At 38.2% G+C, this 20,898-nt stretch overlaps 1 protein-coding gene across 1 annotated transcript; it reads left to right on the top strand.

The window, feature by feature from the left end:
• The first annotated feature begins 8,705 nt into the window (after positions 1–8,705).
• On the top strand, positions 8,706–15,308 carry ostm1 (osteoclastogenesis associated transmembrane protein 1). Its single transcript, XM_026143194.1, has 6 exons — positions 8,706–9,184; positions 9,456–9,570; positions 10,846–10,943; positions 11,026–11,136; positions 11,535–11,700; positions 14,455–15,308. The coding sequence occupies exons 1-6, from the start codon at positions 8,807–8,809 to the stop codon at positions 14,508–14,510; spliced, it is 924 nt and encodes a 307-aa protein (XP_025998979.1). The 5' UTR covers positions 8,706–8,806; the 3' UTR covers positions 14,511–15,308.
• The last annotated feature ends 5,590 nt before the right edge of the window (positions 15,309–20,898 follow it).

Below are 20,898 nucleotides of genomic sequence, written 5' to 3' on the forward strand. Positions count from 1 at the left end.
GCATAAAATAATTTCACAAACATGGGATAAATAAAGTAGTTCTCATCCCTCATCGCATCATTAGCACTATGATTAACCAACCAAATGTGACTATGAGGCGTAAACATCAAAAATGATATATTTTACAGATGTTTTACTACTCTTTTATTGAACCTGTGCTCTCCTTCTTTCTAATTGAATGGTTTGGAACTTTCTGAAATTTATACCATTCAAGGTTTATGATACTTCTACACTGGCTTTGTTTTTCTGAACTGGAAGCTATCTCCATGTTTTGTTTTGACTGTCTATTGTCTGTGCATTGCACCCTCACATTTTATGATTGCAGCATGCTAGCCAAGTTATCATCATTATAAAAAAAACACTCCATCTCCACTTTTCGGTCTTTGTGGTGGCATCAGCCACACATAGATAAAACAAGTAAATTTATTCACTTATTAGTTTGGTGTGCAGTTTCTTCATTAATATAATTCATTAACCATTTTAACGTAACACTGATATTATGAAGTGCGAGCATAAAACATTGTGTGGTTTTTCTAAAAATATTTTCTTTTATATTAATTATGTTTCTCTTTCTTTGAGTTACCGGGTTTGGGGTGGTGGGTGTTTACTGTCTGAGCAAAAGGTGACTGAGGAGGACTTCTGCCTGCTCAGCAGGACCAACCATGTGTTAATCAGAAACAGGGGTGTTTTAGATTTACTTATGTTATTCTGTGCTTAGTTAGTATTAGTGTTTGCTTTCGTTTCTCCCTACTGTGTCTAAATGGTTTGGCCAAACCACTATAAAAGCTAACCTCTTGTGTCTTTGTAATTGGGTTAGTTTGTGAGTTGTGTCCACTTTGTTGTTTTAAGTTTCTGGAAATTACTTTTTGTAGAGTTATATTTAGTTGATCTCTTTTGTGTGCCCGCTAATTATATTTTTGAATTTTGTCTTTTTGAACTTTTTTTTGAGGGTTAAAATAAAGAAAACCCATTTTGAAGATATTTTTTTCCTGTGTCCTCTATGACTTGGCTGCTTGGTCCCTCACAGTCTTGCTCTAAACCCACATTTATTCTCTGGGTTTTCTGTCCCACATCTCCCATTTGCTGTTACATTTATAACTGTGTTGTCAGTGTGTGTCTGCTTGCTGGAGAAGGTCTCTTAATCTATGTTTTATGTGTACACTTCTAATTTTTCTATTTATATATATATAATAATGTGTGTGTCTGTTAGGTATACATGTTATAGCAGGTTTGTCAGTAAACGCTATGTTTAAATGTGGTTTATAAATACATTTTACTCGATAAGAATGTGACAAAGTTATTTGCTTGCTCTAGTTTGATCTAACCACCTCTTCCCCCTGATTTATTTCTGTTTGCTCCTTTGAGATTGGAAACAGAATTGTATGCTGTCATTGCAGATATAACTTTTAAATCACTGATTTTCCTATGTAACATAAAAAAACAACAGCACTAAAGATTTCCTCGTATTTGCAGCTTTATTAAGGTCAACATACCTTATATCCTTTATTTTCTGCTGACCCTCTGAGAAGAGCCGTAATCAAATTTATCTAGAATTACTTACTTAATCTTCAAAGTCCATCAATGGAGTTGCCAAAATCTTCATTATTACATTGTTATTACAGCAGAGCAATGTAACAACATACCACTCAATAACTATAGCAACTTTTGTTTTTGTCCGTCTTTTTATTTGGTTCCTCCGTTTAGGTGTGGTCACATCCGCTCATCTTCCCTCATCTCTTCCTATTCCTAGCATCCTCTTCTGTCACACCAACCTCTCTGCATATCTTCCTTCACTACATCCATGAACCTCCTCTGTGTTCTTCCTCTTTTCCTCCTCTCTGGCAGCTCCATCTTCAAAATCCTTTGTCCAACATATCCACTACGCCTCCTGTGGCCTCCAAACCATCTGCACCCTCCTTTATCTCCAAAGCACTCCACCTGAGCTATCCCTCTGACATACTAATGTCCTAATGTCTAATCTTGCCCATTCTGGTCACTCCCAATTAGCATCAGTGCCACAGTCTCCAGACCATACACCATAACATCTCAGTACCATCTTGTAAATCTTCCTTTTTACGGTTGCTGCTATCCTTCTATTCAAGAGTGAGTTTCCCAAATGGTGTGGATGAGTTGACGCTTTCCAACCGATCCTTCTGAGTAGTTCAATGACCTGGTAAGGAGCAGTGGTGAAAGCCAGGCTTAAATAGTGCGCTTGATTGTAGATGAGTGACAGGTGTGTCTGTCCGAGGTCTCCAAAGGCCACGCCCACGAATGAAAGCAACTGTTAATCAACTTTCATGCCCACAACACTCACACAGACACGGGTGAGAAAGATGGAGCAGGTAGGACAGCAACTTGGACGACCATGACATTGTTCTCTGTTAAACATAAAAACCTGGTCACATTTATTATTGTATCCCCATCATCATCATCGTCAGGTTTAGTGGTGCTAATAGATCTGCTTCTATTAGCCTAGATTTTTTGGGGGGTCAACAACACAAAAAGTCATTTAACAGAAAATATGAGATAATTGTGTACGATGCAAACTCAAGCACGTCTGCTTTTTTCCATTATAACTCCTTCATTTAAACTCGGCTCAGATCAGTCCCTTTCAAAGACACAGAATAAGCCTGCCTTGATCTGCATCAATTGTCATCCCGGGGCTCTGGGGCTCTTCGTCGGCCAGTGCGCGGGCGAAGTCAGGGCTAATCCCTGGAAAAGGGGAAAATCACGGGAGAGGAGAAAAGCAACAAAAACCAAGTCAAGCGTGTAAAATGAAAGCGAAATCTCTATTATCACTCCCCGCAATTCCCAGCAAAGTGGTGAAAATCAGGGTTAGTTTGTGATTCGAGTCAGACGCGAAGGAAAGAATATAGGGGTCCCTGCGGGTTGGGAGACTCACACGACGAAAAGGGCAATATTCTGGAGAAAGGGGCAAGAAGAAAGCCCCTCTCCCATCCCGACATAACCATTAAATGCAGTCTGACTTTATGTTGTATAGAGAAGGGGGGACAAGAAAGGAGGCACAGTTCTCCGATGAAAGAATGAGGTTTTTGGCGGATTAGGGACGGCCCGAGGGATGAAGAATAACTTCTGCATAACTTTACAGCTATTTTCTCTCCCCACGCCAAGAGCCAAGTTTAAGGCTGAACTGGTTTGAGTTAACCCCTTTGAGATTGTCCAGTTTCCCAAGATCATATCACACTCAGCTAACAGGGCAGTAATCTGCACCAGCATTCAAATTAATTTTTTTGGCCTCTCAGCCTACAGCTGTCACTATGAAGTGACTGAGAAGCCTGTTTTCATTGTATTCCCCTTCTTGATTGTTTTATACGGCATTTGAAAACTTCCATGAAGTTAATAAAATGTAAGCTTATGCTAAACATTTCGTACTAGTAACAGTTTCCCAGTAACAACACTTTTGATTTAAGGAAATGATTTTTGACAAAGTCTGAAGATGGAAACTGAGTTTTTATATACAAATCATGTCTAAATGCACACAAGCTGCATAGTTTAATACTTGAAGTTTACTCACTTAAACTGAGCTTTCTGTACTTTTTAAATACTTGATGGAACAGATCGGCACCAGCCAATAACTTCAGTTATTTTGTGTTTAGCCCGTGCATTATGGTTTCAGGTGTTTGCATGGCCAATTATAATATAAAGGCTTAGCAAACAATTAGGAAACGACATGACAAAGCATCAGTAATAGTTTTTGACCTCACTCAGGTTTGTCGTTCAAATGTAAATTAAATCTGCTGTTTGTCTCATGACACAAAATGTTAAAAATACATGAGTGCATTCAACACAGAATTAAGTCATGCTTAAGGTGGCACACAGTCTGAATAAAAAGCTCTTCTATCTACCCATCTTAAGGTTGTTGGACTTCTTTTTTTGAGTAAATGAGTTAGCATATTTTTAAAGTGAAGCTAATTTATTATATTTACTGAGTAGAGGGGCCCCAAGCACAAGGGATTATCTATCCAGCTGTACATAAAGGGGTTGAAATTTATTCCACTTGATCTGCCACAACAGCATGTCCCAGTAGTAACAGGGGTAAGTTAATGCATAATGACTACTGCTGAATACTTACTGGTAACTGTTCTTTAATTAATTAATAATTACAGTGGTGTGAAAGAGTATTTGCCCCCTTCCTGATTTCTTTTTTTTTTGTATATTTGTCACACTTAAATGGTTTAGGTCATCAAATAAAGGTTAATATTCGACAAAGATAACACAAGTAAACAGAAAATGCAGTTTCTAAATGAAGGTGCTTATTATTAAGTGGAAAATAATTCAAACCTGCATGGCCCTGTGTGAAAAAGCGCATGGTCCCTTGTTATAACATAAATTCACTGTGGTGTATCACATCTTTGGAAAGCTGAGTTCAATTTCTCTAGCCACACCCAGGCCTGATTACTGCCACACTGTTCTCAGTCATAAAATCACTTAAATAGGGCCTGCCTGACAAAGTGGAGTAGACCAAAAGATCCTCAAAAACCAGATGTCATGCTGACATCCAAGGAAATTCAGGGAGAAATAAGAAACGGAGTAACTGTGATCTCGAAAAGGTTATAAAGCATTTTCTAAAGAGGTGGGATTCCAGCAAACCACAGTGAGAGTCATTATCCACAAATGAAAACATGGAACAGTGGTGAAGGACTGGCTGGTTGACCAAAATCCCCCTAAGAGCACAGCGACGACTCATCCAAGAGATCGCAAAAAACCCAGAGAATAATATTCAAAGAACTGAAGGCTTCACTTGCCTCAGTTAAGGTCAGTGTTCATGCCTTCACTGCGCACGAGTGGCAGAGTTCCAAGATGAACACCACTGCTGAGCAAAATGAACATGAAGTCTCATCTCGGTTTTGCCAGAAAACATCTTGAACATCATGATCTCTAAGACTTTTCGGAAGATACTCTGTGGACTGACAAGACAAAAGTTGAACTTTTTGGAAGGTGTGTGTCCTGTTACATTTGGCGTAAAAGTAACACATCATTTCAGAAAAGGAACACTGTACCAACAGTAAATATGGTGGTGGTAGTGTGATGGTCTGGGGCTGTGTTATTGCCTCAGGACCTGGAAGACTTGGTGCGGTAAATTGAACCATGAATTCTGCAGTCTACTAAAGCATCCTGAAGAATATCCAGCCATCTGCTTATGACTTCAAGTTGAAGCACACTCAGGTTCTGCAGCAGGACAATGATCCAAAACACACCAGCATGTCCACCTCTGAATGGCTTAAAATAAAATGAAGACTTTGGAGTCCTGACCTGAATCCAATGCAGATGCTGCGGCATGACCTTAAAAAGGGGTTTCATGATTGAAAACCCTCCAATGTGGCTGAATTATAACAATTCTGCAAAGATGAGTGGGCCAAAATTCCTCAGCATATGCTGTAAAAGATTCATTGCCAGTTATCGCAATTGCTTTATTGCAGTTGTTGCAGCTAAGGGTGGCCCAACCAGTTAGTATTTTTAAGGGGCAATTACCTTTGTCTCATATTTACATTTTTTTAATCAAATCTTTAAGTGTGACAAACATACAAAAAAAAGAAAAAAAAAAGAAAGAAATCAGGAAGGTGGCAAATACTCTTTCACACCACTATATATGCATCTAGTTACAGCCCCCTTTAAAAATGTGTGGTGGGCTCTTCTCAAGTTGTTAAGACAATCAAGATTTTTTTCTTTCTTCAGTAATTTGACGTATCATATAGAAATATACAGATACTTGTACACAAAATAGCTCCGTGTCTTACTGGAAAAATAGAACCATCACAAAGCAGCATCACTGGAAATTTTAACGTATCTGTCATCAAATGACTAATGAAGCAGCCAGAACATTTTCACGTTAGGATGACACACACACACACACACACACACACACACACACACACACACACACACACACACACACACACACACACACACACACACACACACACACACACTGTCTGCTTCCTCTCTCATTCTCTCTGTCACTCTGTGCGTCTCCCTGACGATCTCCTCTTTTTCCTCCTTTCAGCATCACTTGCCATTACCTCTTTCAGTTGCACTTGTTCACAGTATAGAGCTCAGAGAGAAAAAAACATACTATCTAGGATGTGTCCACTTAGAAAAAGGAATAAACACATTTTTTCTTTATGTTAAAAATAAATGCAAGTAAAGCAGAAATATTACCTGGATACTAACACTCAGTCTGTGGTTGTGACATGCAGGAAGCCTCATTTTAATGAAAGCAGAATGAACATTACTTACTCAGTTATTATATTTATATACATTATAAGGTTTTGATTAGATTAAATATATGTCTATGATTTGCCAATATATGGTTTTAACATTTCAAGGGTTTTTTTCCTTTCTTTTTTTGTCTTTTTGGTAAGCTCCTAATGTGCATGGGCCCCTGGTACCCAGAATGTCCATTGGATAGTCACATGTACTCTATATGTGTTTATACATAACATATATTGAAAGTCTATATATAGATATAAGATATGGGTTTATATCTCACTGTTTGGTCATAGCTTCTTGTTGACTATACTGCTCTCCAGCAAGGAGCTTCTTTAGACTGAGTCTTGCTATCCCTCCCGAGGGGCTCTCATCATTCTCATCGCCATCTAATTTATGGACCTAATTAGTAATTTTTGTCCACTCGGTTGCTCTATTACATGCTAATGAAGGCATTTCTTCCCCCATCTGACAGTAACGGTCATCTGAAACAGTGATGATATGCCTGTTTTACTTGGTAGGCCACTCTGTTGATTAGCATCCAAAGAAAAGACATCCAAGCTTGGAGACTAATGTGACTAATGTGACCAATGTGACAAGAACACCTATAGCTCATTCATTTTAGAGCGTTTTAGTGACCAACAACAATAAAGATATGATGAATATATACATTTTTTTAAGTTATTTGTGAGGAAAAAATGCTAAAAGATGAGGTCTACAAATAAGCAGGATCAGAGTTTAAGTTGTAATCACTTCTTTCTGAGAGCTGCACTAGAAAATAATAAAGGAATGGGGAACATCTGAACAATTAGGTGAACTCCGGTCAGGAGAAGAAGAGTTAATGAGCTGCCGGTGCCATGTGCAGTTAGAGGAGCATCAGGGGCCAGAATCCATATTTATCAGCGGAGTTGTGCGCAGGCATTAGAATAGGCCGCTAATGCCGCTTGCATTCTCTCCCCCCTTATTTTCATTAGGCTCTGATGACTGCGGAATTGATGCGGCCTGCAAGTTATCAAGAGCCACTAATTTCACATTAACGACCATTGACTGCGCTTGCTTGATTCGAGGGGGTTTTTGACAATTATCACAATCAGGACTGGAGCCCAGATCGTTTACCTTGACTCCGTGATTATTTGCCTCGCGCCAAGCGCACATTGCAAAATTGTATGGTGTCAAAAACCCCGTAAATAATGAGGAGACCATGAGGACGGGCTATCTCTTTCCAGCAGGGACGCTCACTCACACCTCCCCATTACTCAAAGCGTCGAGAGCAACCCAGGTTAGAGTGCAGTGGAAATGCCAGCTCTTTTCATTTTGCGAAAAAAACAAAACAAAACTGTAATGGTGTCCATGATGTATGGGGAAGTTGACTTAAAGAATTCCAGTGTACAGTCATGGGGTAAAAACCAGATCACTTTTCCAGTAAACCTTGCTTCTAAGTAAGTGGACCCACTTATTTCAAAGCGGGTCCCTTTAATTCTTAATCTATTTGTAGATTTACAAAAAAAGTTTATACTCAATAACAGATGTAAGAACTCTGTGATAGGCAATTTGCTAGACCCTTGAGAGTCATTGTACCAAAGCAAACACAGTATCTCACATTCCCACTAAACACAATTTAAAATATATGCTTACTTACTGCCCTGTAACTAATTTTATGAAAAAAAATTAATGCATAGATGATGTCAATAGGTTCATGGGCACTTTTCAGAAATGATAGGGAACAAGGTCAGGGAGTACAAGTAACATTTTTACAGTTTTCAAAAGCCTTTCAGAAAAGGTGTCTATTTTAACCATTGGAGGGCAAAATTACCCAGTACATATTTACAGAGGTACAATACAGTTCAGAAAAAAATATATATATAGTGGATGAAAAAAATTAGGCTTTCTTTCATAAAAAAATGGCTTGAAAATGTCATGGAAGTCTTGTAAAATGCCTACTTTACCTTAAAGATGCAAATACGAGCATCTTATATGACGTAGAGGAGGGGCCCCATTGAGAAGTCATTTAGATTAAGCCCCTCCTATCTCCAGGGCCCCTGAAGACAGTCCTGTCCTACATTACAACTCATTATGTGCTGACTGCATGCAGTATGCACCTCTGAGGATACATCTTGTAATAAACTAACCATTTTCTTCTACAATGATTGTTGTTATTTTATACGCACTGAAAGTCTTTTTTAATCAGGAATTTACTAATGAAACTAGTTCAGATATTACTTTTCCTTGCTTTAAGTTCGACTTGAAAACATTTGCATACACTTCTAGGGGTTTACTGAAAGCTTACCGCAAGCAGACAAGAAGTGAGGATGCGTGAAATGACAGCCTCGTGGAAGAATTGAGCTTTAAGAAGATATGTAACTTCAGTATTATATATAGGGTATAGGTCTAAAAAAAACCCAGACTGCAGCATAGCATCAAACGGTATGTACAGTACTCTTGTGTGCTCTGAAGTACTGTACATCCCACAGACTGCGACGTGCTCTCGCGAGATTTCACAGTCACATGATTAACGAGGAAGTCATAGGATCTCCAGAGTGAAAGCCAGCCAGAGATAAATCAGCTGTGTTTTTCAGCCATGTTGCCGTATAATCTCTACTTGTTTTTTGTTTTCGTAGCGATAGATGTTCCCTCTCTCAAGTGTGGAGACGTGGTACATCTTAGCGCCTCAGAGTCAGCGGACAAACTGGAAGCAGTCCCGTCTTTAAGCACCGCTGCGGTCAGTTCTCCCGTGCCCGCCGTGGACACTGGTTTCTCGTTCAGTCTGCTGTCTTCCTTCCCAGAGGACCTGGAGGTCAGCGACTACTGCAGCGACCTGCTCCACATATTCGGTCAGCGGTATGTGGCCTATGTGAACTGCTTGGTGCCCGCTGCTCGACCCGTCAAAGTATGCCAGAGCTGTTACTCTACTTATGGCAGCGTCGTGGAAATCTACAAAAACATCTCGTCAGATCAGGTATGGGCTAAAGCCATTTTCTGTGTTTTTCTTTGCTATGGAAAAATGTCTCCAGTGTTTGTGTGAAGACAGGCCTCCTCACGCGCATCTGTCGTCAGACACCAGTCTTGTGATGTGATGAGTGTTTGCTGGTGACACATTTGAGGAAACAAGCTTAATCCTCGCAACATCTTTTGCTGACCTGTTGAGATGGAATGGAAACACACATGCAGTACCTGTGCAGGCAGAAGGTAACTCGTGAGGTCCTTTTCAAATGCCCCTGTCTCCTCAGATGGGTCCTGGGAATGTGACCTGCAGGGACAGCCTTCTGCGCAGTGATCGGCTGATGCTGGTTTACCAGCTGTACAGCAATCTGGAAAGTCTGTGGGAAGACTCCAACTGTGCCCGTAAGTCTTCTTCAGAAGTATAAAACACAGGATCTCTGCATTTCTGTGAACTTCTAACGCACACAGAGGATTACATCTGGCCTAAAAGTGTGTTTGCTTTGTGGATGCTTTAGTGAAAGTAAACAGCAGATATGTAGAGCTGAGAATCATGTGATTTTCTTTTTAGTTTTTAGAGCCATGTTTGGTTGTGACTACATGATATAATCAGACAGTTATTTGGGTTGCTTACAAAATATAGTTGCGAGGCTACTTGTAGATCCTCTAAGTAGTCTCGTGTGACACACATTTTGTGTATTTCTGCTGACGTCAGTTTGTGATCTTGGTGATCACTTTTAGAGCTCTGCATGAATAAATGCCTGCTTACATTACCAAACTCTTACACCCATTTATAACGTGCAGTGTTCTGACAAATACCAGTCTGAAAACTAAAGGAAACTGCACTAACATTACACTTGTGATCTGTGGACTCTTAAAGAAACTTTTCAAGAGCAGCTCAAGACTTATTTGTATAGACACACTAGTGGATATTATTGCTGTGTTTTAATAGTTGTATTTATTTGTTGAGTGTTGTTATGAAGCACTTTGTAATCCTTATCTAGAAAGATGCTAAATAAATACAACTTACTTACTTGCACGGTAGACTTTAACATTAATTTCTTCTACTGGCTCAATGCAAAGGCATGTTAGCTCATCCAAGGATCTGACCAATGAACATTCTCAGTGGAACTGGTAGTTATTTCCTCTATTAAAACTTCATGGAAAACGTATCATAAATTCTGCGTTATGACAACCTTAAGTATCTTCAAAAGACAATTCAACACCAAAGCACCAAAATATATTTAACTGAAAAAATTAAATCAGAAAGTCTTGCTTTGTGTTAAATTGTGCAGGCAACAATGAGTGGAGAAAAACAAGACACTCTACCTTTAGCTGAAGTCTGCACACAAAGTCTGCACACGAGTTCCTGTATTTGGTTTGGCACGGCACCTTAGCCATCAGCTATGAAGTGTTTCCTCTTTCCTTTTCTAAAAAGACACTTAAACAAACTTAAACAACTTCAGCAAAAACAAAAGAAAAGCAGCAAGTCTCTACAAACAAGATGCAGGTACTGTTGGATTAATATATTTATTTATTGTTTTGTCTGAATCGTGTTTTTCTGACATTTTGCGTCAGACGTTGACTGCAAACTAACAAAAACTTGGTTCCAAGTGGAGGAAAATAGCTGATGTTACTATAATGCATCTAATGTTTCTGTTTCTATTCCCTGATTTGCAGAATGTGTCACTGGAGACTTGGAGAGCCTGACCAATGACACACTGTACTTCATGTCTACTCTCAATCAAACTCTCACCTGCTTTGAGAAGTATCAACAGGTATTTAGTGAACTGGGCGACGATGTCTGTCTGTCTCCACTGAGTTCATGTTCTGACGTTAGACTGTTGCACTTTTCTTTAGGGGAACCACACAGAGCTGTGCAAAAACTGCAAGAGCGCCTATGGGACACTGAATGTGCTGTACAGCCAAATGGAAAAAAACAGTACTCTGTGTATTGACATAGAGGATGCGGTATGTATGCTGGGAACGGAGATAAGCAGACCTTTTCAAAATGGGAAAAGAGAAAGCTGCACCCTCTAGAGGAATCTGTAGACATCAATAGAGTGTTAGCCCAAAAACTCTCACTTCACCTTTAGCTGGTGACAAAATGAAAGTGTTACCAAGAACTTTTTTGTGTCACTTCCCAAAAGTCTTACCAAACGATATGTTACATGTCAATGTTGAAGATTCATTTTCGACTTTGGACGCAGAGCCCTAAATTAGTTTTTGTTTCAGAAGCTTTCAACCTAATTTTTGGCAGATGAACGCGGATGAATGGCATACAGAACTGGAAACCTAAGAGGGTTGAATTCATAGTAATGTTGTTCTGTTGCTGTAGTCAGCTGAATATTGTTATTGCCCTGTTTCAGATGAATATGACCCGCAGACTGTGGAGTAAGAATTTCAATTGTTCCTTCCCCCGGGAAGAGAATGTGCCCGTCATCGCTGTGTCCAGCTTCATGCTCTTTCTGCCCATCATCTTCTACTTGAGCAGCTTCCTTCACTCTGAACAAAAGAAACGCAAGCTCATACACCGTGAGTAACCAGCTTAATTCGCCCATTGTCAAACACAGAGATTTTTTTAGGGAGGGCTTGGGGTCTTTGTAGAGGGGAAAGACTTCACTATCTCTGATACTGGGGGTTTGGCTCTAGATCATACACAATGTTTGAGGATTTCTTTTTTTTGTGTGGAAGGGCGGATTCTGGTAGCCTTGAAGTGTTTAAGGGAATTTCTCAAGACTCAAACATATTTAAGGCAGTGGCTGTGGGATGGATCTGTAGAAGAAGAATAACATAAAAACAAAGGGGTAAATTTAAAAGATGATGAGATGCAAGAATTATCCTGTGCTCAATAATAACAGCTTGCTTAAGTTAGATTGATAAATAAGTAAAATTGCCTTTATCTTTTTTTATTATTTTAATTAAATAATCATAGATATCGCAGATTCTTGATATGAAACAATTGGTTTTTATTCCAGACTCATGCGCAATAAAAACAAGAGAAACAGATAAAACACAATGAATAAAATAAAGATAAAGTAAAAGTAAAACCAAAAAAACTTTCCCACAGAGAAACCAGTCTCTTCACAGCAGATACTGGTAAGGTGGAAACATTAAGCCCCCACTGATCTCATTCTTAGAAGTACTGATATAGATTAGGTTTCATTTAATGCAGATTTAAATGAACAGACTCTTGCAGCTACAAAAACTTAATTTTATGCAACACCGCCTTGGTCTCTTAAGTAATAATCTCAGTCTCTCATTGCCTTATAAGCAACATGAAGTTTGTATAAACTTGCTTTCTTGTAGTTTGTCCACACGTCTGCACATAGAGCGAAGTTTGCAGAGTGTTTCACTCCTAAACCTGAAGAGTAGGATGCATTTAAATACATCATTAGTTATTACCTATAAATATTTTCGTCATCTGTCATTTGAGTTGTAATAAAAATTTAAATTCAATTTAAATTTATGAAATCTCACATTTTTGTCCTCCTTGGAGACTTTGTACCTCACATGTTCCACACCATGAGCTGCTTGAGACCACCACTAATAGGACTAAAGACCACACAATCATCTGCATACATAATAGAGTTCACTACTATAAATCATGCACCCAGTTTTACAGGCTTGCAACTTCTTCAAAAGCTCATCAGCATGAAGATTAAAATAAGTGGGGGAGGTGACAAAATTCCTCACTCTTGACTTTCCTAACTCCAAACGAGGTTTGTGTAGATCACAGGATCAGTAGTTGGTTCTCTAGCCGGTAACTGAAGATTGCCTGATCATCGGGTTGAATAGGAAAGTGTCGTTCCAGTCATCCTCAGATTGTTGGATCTACTCCACATTTTATAATACTGACTCATCTACATCACAATTGCCTCCTGTCATTAACGAACCTAAGCCACTAATCTTAAATCAAAGCATTTTTTGTGTTTAATACCGTTTCCTAATACTCAGAATTAAATCTCTGCAGTGTGAAATTATTTTAGTGCTTGGGTAACATTTTTGCAAATTATGTCCTTAACAGTTGACCTGTTAGACACTATATTACAATTTTTTTTTTAATCAGTGCTGTTTGTGTGCATGGCATTGTCTCTCAAACACAGCTCCTGCTCCATGACAAGTTTTGAACCTGTGATCTTTGGTGAACACTTGTATAAACAAACCTATTAGGGAAAAGTGAAAAAAGCTGACCATTTCTGGGATATACTGTGAACAAGATTCATCACAGTCAGGCTTTCTTTCTTTTAGCTTGCTTGACAAAATCTAAAACCACCAGGTAGAGATAACAGGTATAACAATGCTGGTTATAAACTTTCTCTGCTTCAGGCTTTATGCACACTCACAAAAAAGAAGCATTTCATGGATCACATGATTCTTTTTCCACCTACTTATATCAGAGGGTGGTAAAATGGTGATTAAAAATTTCTAAATGTAAAATATGAGTGAAATGTAACACCACTGCAAATAATATGAGGCTAATGCTACATAAAGTAGTGAATCTTAGGATTTATCACAACGAGCTGTAAAATAAACATTTTAATTCATGTTAGTTAGTTTGCTGTTCTTGTACTGCTGTTCTTTTTGAACTGAATACGCCTCCCTAATCGAATGCATGTAAAAATTGCTTTAGTTTGAGGGCATATAAACATGAAATTAATTGTATTCATTGATCAGATATTTTTGGTGTGTTTCCTGTGTTCTAGTAGCTGCAGTTTCAGTAGTGTAAACAGCAGATTAGAACCATGTGTCACAACATTTATAGATTAGTATTATTTTTTTTGTATCACCAAATTAATATGTGAACATTTGTGTTAAAATGCAACATACAGTTTGTGCTTTATTTGGTGGTTTTAGTGGTTTCAGTCAGGTCGGATTAAAAACCTGCACATATAAATATCACCATATTCCTCTTGCAGAGAATCTACCTTTGCACTTCAAACAGCAATAGTAACAAAAAGAATAATTTAAAACGTGATGCTTCCAGCTGATTTTAAACTGAAATTTGGAGCTAACCCGCTCCTGACCAGGATATAGGCTCAGCAAAAGTTACCATGGTGATTTAGCCAGTGTAAAAGAGCCAATTTAACTGACACAGAAAACTCTTATTTTAAGATCAACATAGCTCGCTCTCACTTCCTAGTACACCCCTGTCTACTTCTGTGACAATGACCGATGCACAAATATTGTAAGCGACTTCCATGAATAGCAGTTGCAGCACAGCTTAGAGCTGAAGTAGCCAGTGCTTCTGATTCTTTCTGCAAAGTAATGTCCGTTTTCTCTTCACAGCCAGGAGAGCCAAATCAAACACGAGTCTGATGAACATTCAGGACAAACTGAGCTGAAGAGGCTGCGCCTGCCTGGAATGGAGTATTGCTTTTTGGGAGTAACTTTATCATCTCACTGCCTTGTGCCTGAAATTTGACCAAATCTGAAGAACTTAAGTGCAGCCTGCTCCACTGTTTTCAACAGGCTGTGATATCAAACAGTATTAAGAGGACTTGAAAGATCTGAACAATTGCAATATTTTTTTTTATTGCACTAAAAGGACTTTGGAAAGGTGATAGCTTTTATATCTTTCCAGTTAATTTTGTTGGGATACCTGTAGAAAAATCCACAGTTACACCACATTTACATTCTGCTTTATTTTGTAAACTTTAACATTAGGGATTTCCATAAAACAGAAATAAGTAAATCATGTAAGTCTTTGAACTTGTAATCACGTGGTCGCTCGTGTTGCACAGTACGCTCTTAATCCACAGGCAGCACTGGCCTCTCCTTCCTTTTTAACTCGTTAACAATCTTCAGGTTGTTCACCGTATCCTGCTGTCACGGGAGTGAGTGGTTGAATGCAATACGAGTGTGTGCGCGTGTCTGTGTGTGCGCGCGCCTGCATGCGCTCTATTTATGGATTGAGAAATGGGTTTTCTGTCTCTAATGTATGTCCAGAAGAGAGATACAAAAAAGAAGCACTTGATGTCCATTACTGGTGATGTATCTGCTGTAAGAAGAAGAGGGGTGCACATCAGCGGGAGGGGGAGTAAATAAAGACATAACACACATAATGGAAGAGCACTCCACAGGACCACACTGTGATGTTACCTGTTTTCTAGTTGGTGTTTTTTTTTTTTTTTTTTTTTCGTGGTTGCATAAAGCTTTTAATGCGCTTTGTTGTCATTTTTCCACTGATGTTTAACTTAATTTGTTAACGGGTTTCTGACTGCTCATGAAAGCGGGTTGATGAAGTTGCTGTGAAGTAATGTACACCTTAATTTTGAATGCAAGAGCTCAAATAAAGAAATTCCCATCACAGACACAGCACAGGTGGTTGTATAGCAATTTAACTACAAATCCTTAGGTATCAATGGCTGTTTAGTTTCATTTAAAGTTTTTTAATCAGGTATTTAAATGCATTTACAGTTTTCCATCATGTGTGCATTTCATTAACATTTTTTTTTCTTCTCATTGACTACTTTTATTTTTGCTGCATGTGTACTTTCATTGGCACTGTGACACAAGTTACATTACGTCTAATGAGTACAATGTCATGCTGTTGTTCGAGCAGTTTCTTTACACAGCAGTGGCCCTTGTTCTCAGGTTACGTGGCCTTGTGTTTCTTGCAACGCAGCTTTTCCCTCCGTCATTAGCAGCTAATCTAAACGTGGGATAAGGATACTTGGCCGAATAATCGCAGCAACACATCCGTTAAACTCCTTTGGCTTTTTGGTATTATGGAGTGGAGCCACTGCTGGCTATCAGTGGCTCAAGAGCATTATGGAGATTCTGAGTCATGTGGTCCGGTTGCGGCCAGCGGAGCAGCTAAAAAGCACGGGGAGGGCGGTATGGGTTTTGTCATTCGTGCCCCGGAGTTTAAGAATGACAGCTTTGACTGCCGTTAAGCCTCGTAGCTTTTCGGAGGCGTACTGAGGCTGAAAGTCAAGAAATGGGCCGGAGGTTGCCACGTGAAGGAGAAGACCGATGGAAAAGCTGAACTTGTTGTGAAGTTTAGCTGAAAGATCTTGTGCTTACTACTGAAAGTGGAGAAATGCAAAACAATCTCCACTTAGAAGAAGTTAATAGCCAGCTGCAGTTTGGATGCAAATGCTGGAGAATGTGGAGAACGCCACCAGATACCTCCTAATATTTTTGGAGTGTTACTATCATAGATGTCTCCAAAGGAAGTGCATTAAACCATGGCCCTACATAACCTTTAACTGTAACTTTAATAATTCTGTTCTCCGTTACGTTAAAATATATGCAATATGTATGCACCAAGCACTATGATAAAAGTACATTTCACACCCAAAGCGAGGTTTAGAGGAGTAATACTAACCTATCCAGCAATTACATTTTTTACACTTTTAAATATTCAAATATGATAATATAAGTTTCACTTGTTCAAATGTCATCTTTATTAACATATTAATAGATTTAGATTTTTGAATTTAAAAAAAAACAAACTATACATACGCATATAATTTTTTATAAATATTATACTTTAGAAAAAATATTTGGTATGCTCATGTTTAAATTTTGAATTTTAAAAACTTATTTACCAAATTGTCTTTGGTTCACAATAGTCATAAATCAATTCATAAAAAATAACTGATAATAATCAACACACATTTATAAAAATAAATACATAAAACTTACATAATCAACAACATATTAGTGTACTAAGCATAGTTTAAATGAAGTCTGCAGATAAGTGTACCTGTAAACTTTAGTGCTTAAGTAAATGTACTGAATTCCCACCACATCCCAATCCTACATTTTATCTTGGATTATAAAATTACTTGCAATCACTGTGTCACTGTAAATAAGGCTGACAAACAAATGGCTTTCAACACTGGAAATGGAAAGTAAGTGTGCAACAATAATAAAGATCAATATAACTACAATGAATAAGTAATAACTACTTGCATTACTTCACATTTACACCTTGGCTCTGCATGCTGAATTGGATTAGGATCAAAGCAGATCTACCATGAGGCACTAGGTGTTATGAAGTGCCCTGCTCAGTGCCTGTATTTCGAGAAGGAGCCATACCAGGGTTTAAAAAAAAATCTACTGCCTTATTTTGCTGGCTCTGCATCTCAACAACATTGTGTTTTTTTTCAATGCATGAGTGTTAACAAGCTGAATTTCCTCATCTTTGGTGCCCCGCACTTCACCTTGAGAGACAGAAGTGGTTTAGGTTAGCAGTTTGCTTTGGAGTCTTTATTGTTACTTTGTAAAAGATGGAAGGTTTTTTTTTGTTTGGTTTTTTTTTTAGCTGCAAAAAGAACATTTTCATTTTGTGACGTGCGTCAGAATTTTATTTTTTATTTTTTTTATTTTCTAAACTCATTTACATTAAACTGCAACAATGGAAGCAACTCATTCACTCTCTTGTTGAGCTGACTGCAGTACAGAAAAAAAATCCAGAATTATTCTCAGAGTAATTATGGTCTAATGCCATGCAAAATTATTGTTCACCTAATCCACTCACAAAGGGCTTTGATTTTAAAAATGACTGTGAGAATAATTCTATTGTAAACGTGATGGTTTATGAGGAGGAAATTAAAATGATTTTGTGAAATGACTCATATTCTGATTTTGACTGCTTGGTCCAGTTCTTTTCTGGATTAAAGTCCAAAAAACGAACTGAGGTATGAAAAACTTACATTAATGCCAGCAGTGACTTTACACAGAAATAAACAATTGTGCATTATAAGAAGTTGTATGTTTTTATGGTTTATCTTTTTTTTTTTATTAATTTTTTTTTATTTATTTTTCCAACAGTCCTAAATGTAAACAGTCATTAGCATTGTTCAAGGAATATCTAATCAACCTGTAATCACTGTTATTTCAGAGTAAAACCATAGAGGTGTGATCTTATAGCTGTGTAATGGAAACCATGAATTTTTATTCTGAAATAGAGTTAAAATTTTTAAATAACTGTAACATTTTATAAATTTTGCTAATATCAACATGTTCACAATAATCTGATACCATAAAGTGACTGACTTTTTTTAATGGACTCTCATTATTACTGTATTTCTTTATCTTGCGTTTTTAGCTTGAATCGACAAGTGTTGATGCGTAAAAATTATGACATAAAGCTAAAAAAAAAAGCCAAATTAGCTAAAGAGCAAGATAGTAAGTAGCATTTATTACACAAACTATAATACAATAAACATGTAACATGTTAAAAGAAATTGCACTTGTTTACCTGCAGTAGCCCCGTTACCTCCCTGCGTGCCTTCTTTTGTGTTTCCCACTGCTCTCCCGTCTTTTAATGTTCAAAGACTGAAATTGTGCAGTTAAAGAAGTAGAGACAAAAGATTTGTTGGGGGAAAATTACTGGGCACTTGTTTGCAGTGCATGCTGCACACATGGCAAAAACATACTTCCTTTTGCACAAGTTACCTTGAGACAAGGACAGTACATTTCATGTTTCAACAGTAAGGGGATGCTCTTCATGTTGTTTGTGAATCTGGCCTTCTGTTTTCATTCATTAAATCTCATTTTTGTCCAATTTTTTTGACTAGTTTGCTGTTCTTTGACAAGGTCATGGCCTTTCTGGAGCTAAGCATTGTTGTATTTCTTTTTTTTTTCTAATTTTTTTGCTGTATTCTACAATCATCCTCCTCTCTTTTGTATTCTGTCCCATGCTGCAGTACAGTGAATGTCTCCATCGTTATGGCAATATTAAGAAACTCTTAGTTAGGACTTAAAATGTTATGCAACCCCCACCACACCAACACTCTAAGCTGTCAGTTAGTTAACTGGCTGAAGGTCAGGCTTAGATTATGCCCCTGGGTAATGAATATGACGCTTTGTTGAACAAGAAGTAAACATATGCCCCTGGGGGTAGGAATTAACGGACACACACACACACACACACACACTCTCTCTCTCTCTCTTTTACCAAGCATATGTAGAGTGAATGGGGCTTATTATACACCTGCAAGTGGGGTCAAAGTCTGTCAATCCCTAGCTTATGGTATTATGATAGATTTTAGAATCACTCTCTAATGGCAGTCATTCAGTTTGTAATCTCAGCAGCTTGATGCAAAAGCACTCAACGTTCCAGCTAAGGGTCTGTTGAAAATAAGGCCTTCTCCTCATTCATTCCTCACTTCCCTCTTTCCCAAAGGTCTTATGACAAGTCAGCTGTTAGTGACATCACAGATGCAGGATCATATGTCAGAAACCTTTGCTGCCTGACTTATATCCCTTGCAACCATGGCCACTTGAGGCCAAAAGAGCGGCGAGAGGCCCCGGGGGGTGGAGGCAGGGGCACTCTTCAGAGCAAGAACATCTGACCCGTGTGTGAGTTTGTTTGTGTGGGCAACCAGACTGTGCGCATCTTGTCATCAGCTTGAGAAGACATCTATCATGTGCATGTGTGCATGTGTGTGTGAATTAAAAGTCCAGGTTCTGTGTATGTGAGTATCTGGGTTATGGTGATCGGGGGGCATGACAATTAGTGAGCATGGCCCTTGTGAAAAAATATTCAGAAATACTTGTTTGTGGAATTTCAAGTCAAGTTTTGATCACAAGGTAGTAGCTCCACCTAAAGTCAGCTTTGCAAATTACACTAAAGTTCATTATGTGATAATATTTAAATTCTTCTTCTTCTTTTTTTTTTTAGAAAATAAATTAATCCTAAAAAAATTAAGACACCACTTAATACACACACAAAAACCTTGCTAGGTCTCATGTTGATTACAAATTTCACTTTTACAATTGTCTGCTCGTTGTGTCTCTAGCACTGTTCTGATGAGCATGTGCCACGACTGCACAGTTTTTTGACTGCCTGTAACGCTTCACTGGGGAAAATAATCTCATGTCATAATCCGTTTTATGAACCTACAATGAAACTTGGAAGATTGTGATGTTACATTTCTTAGAAATGACCCTGTTAGGGAGAGATCATTGCTAATATCTGCACACTGTCCTATAGTATGGAAGTTCTCATCCCCAAAATGATCTGGACCAAGTGTGTATAACATAAGGCCAATCAAAGACTCCAATCTGGCCCACTGGAAAATGAAAAATGATGCAGATTGTGAAGTTCTTACTATAAGTTAAAATTTTGTTTTTACAGCTTTTCCTACTAAAGACTTTCCCTGTGGTCTTTCGTACTACACCATAGTAAATAAGTAATATATAAATATTTTAATGACAGAAATGCTCCTGTTTTTCCCTATCTGGTGTAGAATCTCTATTTTTTATAGAGGAAAAAGGGACATTTTCTTAGTTTCTAAATTAACAAAAAGTTAGTTCTGTTATTTCAGGACAGTCTGGGCAATGAGCTGTCTAAACCTTTTCTGTTTTTAAGTATGCCTGTTTCTTACATTTTAAGACCAAAATCATGCTGACAGATTTCCTCAATTTCTTTATCACATAGAAAAAGGGGAATGCACTTTATTTAAATTCTTTTTTCTTAATTGAACATATCTGAGGGATTCAATAATTAGTTAAACTACTTTACACTGACAGAAAGGCAAGTTTCGCTTGAGGTCGAAGTGAGCTGTTAAATGAGTTGACATTCCTGATCTAGGGCGGTTGAAACCCGATGATGCCGCTAGATGGCAGCACCGAGCCATGTAAAATTTAACAGCATCATAAAAGCTACTCCCCCGGTAGAGTCGCATTTTAAAAGCCCTAAACACAAGGAAAAGGAGTAAGAGAGCTTACTAAATAGAAGCAATCTCTAAACATGATCAGTCATTAGTAGCAGAT

This window comes from Astatotilapia calliptera, chromosome 15 (assembly GCF_900246225.1).
Source record: "Astatotilapia calliptera chromosome 15, fAstCal1.2, whole genome shotgun sequence".
Taxonomy (NCBI): Eukaryota; Metazoa; Chordata; class Actinopteri; order Cichliformes; family Cichlidae; genus Astatotilapia; species Astatotilapia calliptera.

Bases quoted from the DNA above. Each gene is read 5' to 3' on its own strand.
- ostm1 (XM_026143194.1), top strand. From the start codon at position 8,807: ATGTTGCCGTATAATCTCTACTTGTTTTTTGTTTTCGTAGCGATAGAT. The intron at 10,944-11,025 runs GTATTTAGTGAA...ACTTTTCTTTAG, and splicing joins GCTTTGAGAAGTATCAACAG to GGGAACCACACAGAGCTGTG. The intron at 11,137-11,534 runs GTATGTATGCTG...GCCCTGTTTCAG, and splicing joins GTATTGACATAGAGGATGCG to ATGAATATGACCCGCAGACT.